The 5,313-nt window shown below is 36.4% G+C and overlaps 1 protein-coding gene across 1 annotated transcript in view; it reads left to right on the top strand.

The window, feature by feature from the left end:
- LOC107699668 (protein FAM102A-like) overlaps positions 1 to 2,565 on the top strand; it is a 25,417-nt gene extending 22,852 nt beyond the window's left edge. The window contains exons 8-11 of the mRNA XM_016501000.1: positions 949 to 1,117; positions 1,194 to 1,315; positions 2,115 to 2,184; positions 2,283 to 2,565. Coding sequence (XP_016356486.1) covers positions 949 to 1,117; positions 1,194 to 1,315; positions 2,115 to 2,184; positions 2,283 to 2,328 — 407 coding nt within the window. The 3' untranslated portion in view covers positions 2,329 to 2,565. The remainder of the gene's footprint in view (positions 1 to 948; positions 1,118 to 1,193; positions 1,316 to 2,114; positions 2,185 to 2,282) is intronic.
- The last annotated feature ends 2,748 nt before the right edge of the window (positions 2,566 to 5,313 follow it).

Raw genomic sequence — 5,313 nt, 5'->3', positions numbered from 1 at the left:
TATCGGAATTATATCGTATCGACCGAAATTAAGAAATATATCGTGATATCAGTTTTGGCCATATCGTCCAGCCCTATTTACTTGCTGTCGTCTGATGTTTGTTTTGTACTTGTTCCTCTGTAACTCTGTAAATTGTCAAGATTTATCACTTTAATTAAAACAAAAGGTGAAAATTTTTAAGAGGAGAAGGTCAAAATGATTGATTCAGTCTGAAATGACTTTTCATTAAACAAACTTGCATTCATCTAGAGGTCGACCGATTTCACCTGTGGATTTTACCGATACCGATAGCTAGGTTGGACCACACTGGCCGATACCGATAGTTTTTAAATTGGATACTGAATGAAAACTAAAATAGTGCTTTCAATTTTTTTTTATCTTTCTGTACTAATTCAACATCTAGTCAACAAATTAATTATGTAGTAATGATATGAAAACATGCACTACAGTGTACTGTATACACACCGTTCGTTGTCTGTTTTAAATTCGCATCTGAAGTGTCCCGCGTCAACAAACAGCACGTGGCATCAGTGATTTTGCCTCTAGAGGTCACTCTTGCACTGTCTAATAACACCGGACCTTCAGCCGCTCCAGCAACAGACGAAACCAGGAAAAACTATCGCCATGGATTTTTGCAGATATAGCTGATAGTTCCAGCAATCAACTATTGTTGCCGATTAATCGGCAAAACCGATACATCGGTTGACCTCTACATTCAGCAACTACTTTGAATCAATGTCAATGAAAAACGCCATCGCCAGACCGTTTCTCTGTTCAAAGCTCAAATACAGGTTTTCACGGTGTACCACACTTTCTGCAACCTAGAAACGTCACAAAATCGCTCTTCTGAGAAGCTGCAGCGCTTCTCATGTGGAGCTTGAAGTGTTGCATGATGTTTATTGATCGTGCTTGTGTTTAACGCACTGATCTGTGTGTTTGTGTTTACAGGCTACAGCACCGAACACTCCTGCTCCTCCAGTCTGTCTGATTTGACCCATCGCAGGAACACGTCTACAGGCAGCAGCGTGAGCGCCGACCCCCCGTCTGAGAGTGACACCCGTCCCGACCGGCCTCCGCGACCCCCGCGGTCCCTCTTACCCTCCAACAGACCACCGCGGTACGTCCACGTCAGCCGGGAGAAACAGAAATGTCCGACAGTAAATGTAACTGGCATTTCCTTCTGTTAATTTCAGGAGGAAGCAGGATTCGGTGGAGGATCACCCGACCTGGGTCAACGACACGCGTATCGACGCAGACGACATCGTGGAAAAGATCGTCCAGAGTCAGAACTTTTCTGACATCAGTAACAATGAAGGTGAGCATTTCAGATCGCAGGACAACCAAACTCCATTTCAGCTGATCCGTAAACTGCGTCCGAACACTGATGCATTGTTCATTTGTAGTGGAAATACTCGCGTCTGCTTACAAAACTAAGAATTATTGCACCAAAACAAGAGTTTAAACTTTGGCAGCAAGCCAAAGAAAACGGCTTTAAGAAAAATTAAGCAGATTTACATTGAGTTCTATTTTTGTATTTCCAGTTTTGATGCAGGTATTTAAATGATAATATTTGAAGAGTTCAGATGCAAAAGCCTCTATTACAAATATTACAAATCTGCAAAAAATATATTTTTTTATTTATTTATAATATATTGTATATATTGCATATATAATGCAAAGAATAAAAATATATATAAATATATAAAACTAGAAAAATACATAAATTTAAATAAATACATAAATATACATAAATACATAAATTATTTATTTGTAGATTTGTGTGTGTATATATTTTCTTATTTTTATGTATTTGCATTAAAAATGGAACTCAATGTAAACATGCAATAAAACACACACAAACACACACACAATTTTAATTTTAATTTACATGCACAAGACTTCACTGAACATCTTTATCATACCCGATATAAACGTGTGGTGACACCGCGATGTATGTAGTAATGAAATATTGATCCTCCACTTGACAAAATCTGCTTACAAGCGAGATGCATTTGAGCCACATGTTAAACCAGGTGTGAACAGTCGTCATGTGCTCACTGCAGTCCATTCACCTTCTGTTCTGTTCTGTTCTGTTCTGTTCTGTCTGTGTTCAGATAGTAACCTGAGACTGTTTGTGAGCAGAGACGGAACGACAGCGCTGAGCGGCATCCAGCTGGGAAACAGGTGATTCCACACAAACACGCCACAAAAATACAGCATCAAGAGCTGAAGAACACAAAACATGCAAACTCACTGATCATACTCTTGTGTTGTGTTCACAGGGTCTCTGCCGGTGTGTATGAGCCAGTCGTCATCGAAAGCCATTAGATTTACACCCCTGCTGCTCCTGTTTTATCACTTCATCAAAATACTGGAAGAATCACACAAATCTATTCCAGTCACCTCTTGCATTAGATATTTCATCAATCTAAATTACTCCAGACAAGCGTTTAAGTGCCAAACCACGGCAGGTGCCTGAAGCAAACCACCAGATTTAGCTGAGTATCGTGATGCTGCACAACACAAGAACATTTTGATCTCATATCTATGGAAGCCTGTTTTCTGATAAAATCATTAAAAAGGTAATTGCAACTTTTTATCTCACAATTCAGAGAAAAAAGTAAGAATTGCAACATGTAAGTTCAAAACTGCAAGATATAAATTCAGAATTGTGAGATAAAAAGTTGCAGTTACCTTTTTTATTAATTTTTTTCCATGGTGGAAACAAAAAACAGAATTGCGAGACATAAATTTAGAATTGTGAAATGTAAACTCAGAATTTTGAGAAAAAGTGTCAGAATTCTGAGTTTATATCTTGCAATTAATTTTTCCCCTCAGAATTCTGAGTTTGCATCGCAATTTTGGAACATTGTTTGCAATTTCTTGCTCTTTTTTCCAAATTGTGAGATAAAAAGTCGCAATTACCTTTTTTATTTGTTTTATTCTGTGTTGGAAACAGGCTTCCATGCATTCCACTGAGTGCAGCTACACATTCATGTTGTCTGCTTCCAGCTGCATACTGTATGTGTGTGTTTTGTCTCGTCTGTTTCTTCCTGTCACGTCTGTAAGTGTACTTGTGTTTTGCTTTTGTCTGAGTCTGATGCCATGTTTTTCATTTGCGGCGAACACTAAGTTTTGTCATGATTGGGCTCTTGACGTGGGCTTTTCCTGGAGCACCAGCCGGTCTGAGTGCTGTGAAAGGACCAGAGATATTCGCTGACCCACAGCACGCTTTCCTCTCACCATTAAACCTGTTGCTGTGCAACACAAAACTCCCTGCCTACAGATTCTAGTGTTATAAAACCAGTTTAATGCACTTTACAGGAGAATCTCACCAAAACCGTCCAGGTCATATTGTAGCTCAAATTCAAAATGACAAGAAATTCTTTATTTATAAAGAGAAAATGAAACCTATTTTTGGATCATTAAAGGAATAGTCCACCCAAAAATTAAAATGAACCTGTGCCTCAGGCCATCCAAGATTAGGATGAGTTTGTTTCTTCATCAGATTTGGAGAAATGTAGCATTCCATCACTCGCTCACCGTTTTTGCCATTTTTTTGTATTGTAACATTAATAAGCAATTTTTGTTATTCCCATCACAAATAATTCCCATTATTCCTTATTCACAATGATTATTTTCATTACCCTTTTTTTCATTTTCATTGTTTTCTGTTGCAATGCAATATTTTAATTAGCTTAATAATATCAATCAATATGGCACTATTAAATAATTGCTTTATTATATTAATAATTGTCTTTTTTATTTTACACATTATTATTATTGTTATATTTTGTTTCATTTTTTATTATATTTTTTGCATTGCAAGAATTTTGGGGTAATGTACTTAAATGTAAAAAAACCCACAAATCTTAATAAGACTAATAATAGTCTTTCTTTTCTCAGTAAACTCTTCTGATTTTGGGATGAAATATGACCTGGACATTTCTCGCGAGATTTCATGAGATTCACCCAAATACTTTTGGGGGCCAAACTGCATACAATAAATACAAAATACATCATATTTCTAAATACAGCTTCTGTAAGAACATGTTTATTGGTTTGTCACGAGCTGTTGAGGTTTAGTGTGACTCTAAATGCAGAACTGATGGCTGTTTGATTATTCACAATATCATAAATGATTCCAACCACTACTGGTCCACATATCGCTGACAGGACAGTAAAGTTGGTCTTTATCATTGTGAAAGTGAGTTTTACGGCCCTCAGGATGGGTCAGGATTTGCAGATCCGCCTCTTGAAATCATTAAACTGTGGCTGATTTTTCCAATACAGAGGAACTCCACACATCCTCAGATTTCCCAGAACCAGCTGGCTGGTTATTTTCCTTCATAAAACAATCCCTCGAGACAAATTGTGCTGGAGTTTTACAGTAAGACATGCTTCAAGTGCTGTGATAGACTCTTTCAGCTGCGTACGGTGCTGCTCATATGAGCTGAGTGCTTGTATGAGTCTTTTGACTGCTTTATTCATATATTTCCATTGTTTTTAAGCTTTTAAATAGGAGTTCTCTCATTTATTCTAATGTGAACGTACTCCAGATTGTCATATTAATTTTAGCACTTGCTAAATCACGATGCACAACATTAGCACTAAACACTATACTTAGGATCATACAAGCAGAATGACGTTCATCTGTTCAGCACCAAACACTGAGATCTTTACATGTCCTCTGGAGTGAGTTAAAGAGTACAAAATGCACAAGCCCTTCATATCTTTTGCAAATAAGCTAACATTTTAATGCTATATTAATGAGATAGACCTATAATTTCAATGAAATTCACTTGTATTTGTATGTAGCGCACTATTTTTGTGAATCTCAAATGTGCTTTTAATAAAGTTTAAGAAACTGTTTTACCCATTCTGCTTTGTTGTCATTATGAAGGTTTGTTGTACTGATGGACTGATTAAAATTAAATTATCCATTTCGTTTATATCTTGTAGTATTCAATCAGCCCCTGTTAAAACTATTTTACTAATTGTTAAACCCAATTAACAAACATGAGTTCATTTAAACATAATTAGTTCAGTTACACAAGTATTAAGTCTCTTTTGCTCACCAAGGGTGCATTTATTTAATCAAAAATACTGTATAAATTGTGAAATATTATAATTTAAAGGGCACCTATTTTGTCCTTTTTTACATGTATATAAGTGTTATATATATGATATAAGTCTCAGGTTTCCCCAGGATGTGTATGTGAAGATTTAGCTCAAAATACCCCACAGATAATTTATTATATCATTTTGAAAATGCCAATTTTGAGTGCCTGTATCTTTAAATGCAAATGAGCT

The sequence above is a fragment of the Sinocyclocheilus anshuiensis genome, unplaced genomic scaffold (assembly GCF_001515605.1).
Source record: "Sinocyclocheilus anshuiensis isolate Anshui unplaced genomic scaffold, SAMN03320099.WGS_v1.1 scaffold714, whole genome shotgun sequence".
Lineage (NCBI taxonomy): Eukaryota > Metazoa > Chordata > Actinopteri > Cypriniformes > Cyprinidae > Sinocyclocheilus > Sinocyclocheilus anshuiensis.
Note: the sequence above shows the minus strand (reverse complement) of the source record. Positions and strands in the feature narration are given on the sequence as shown.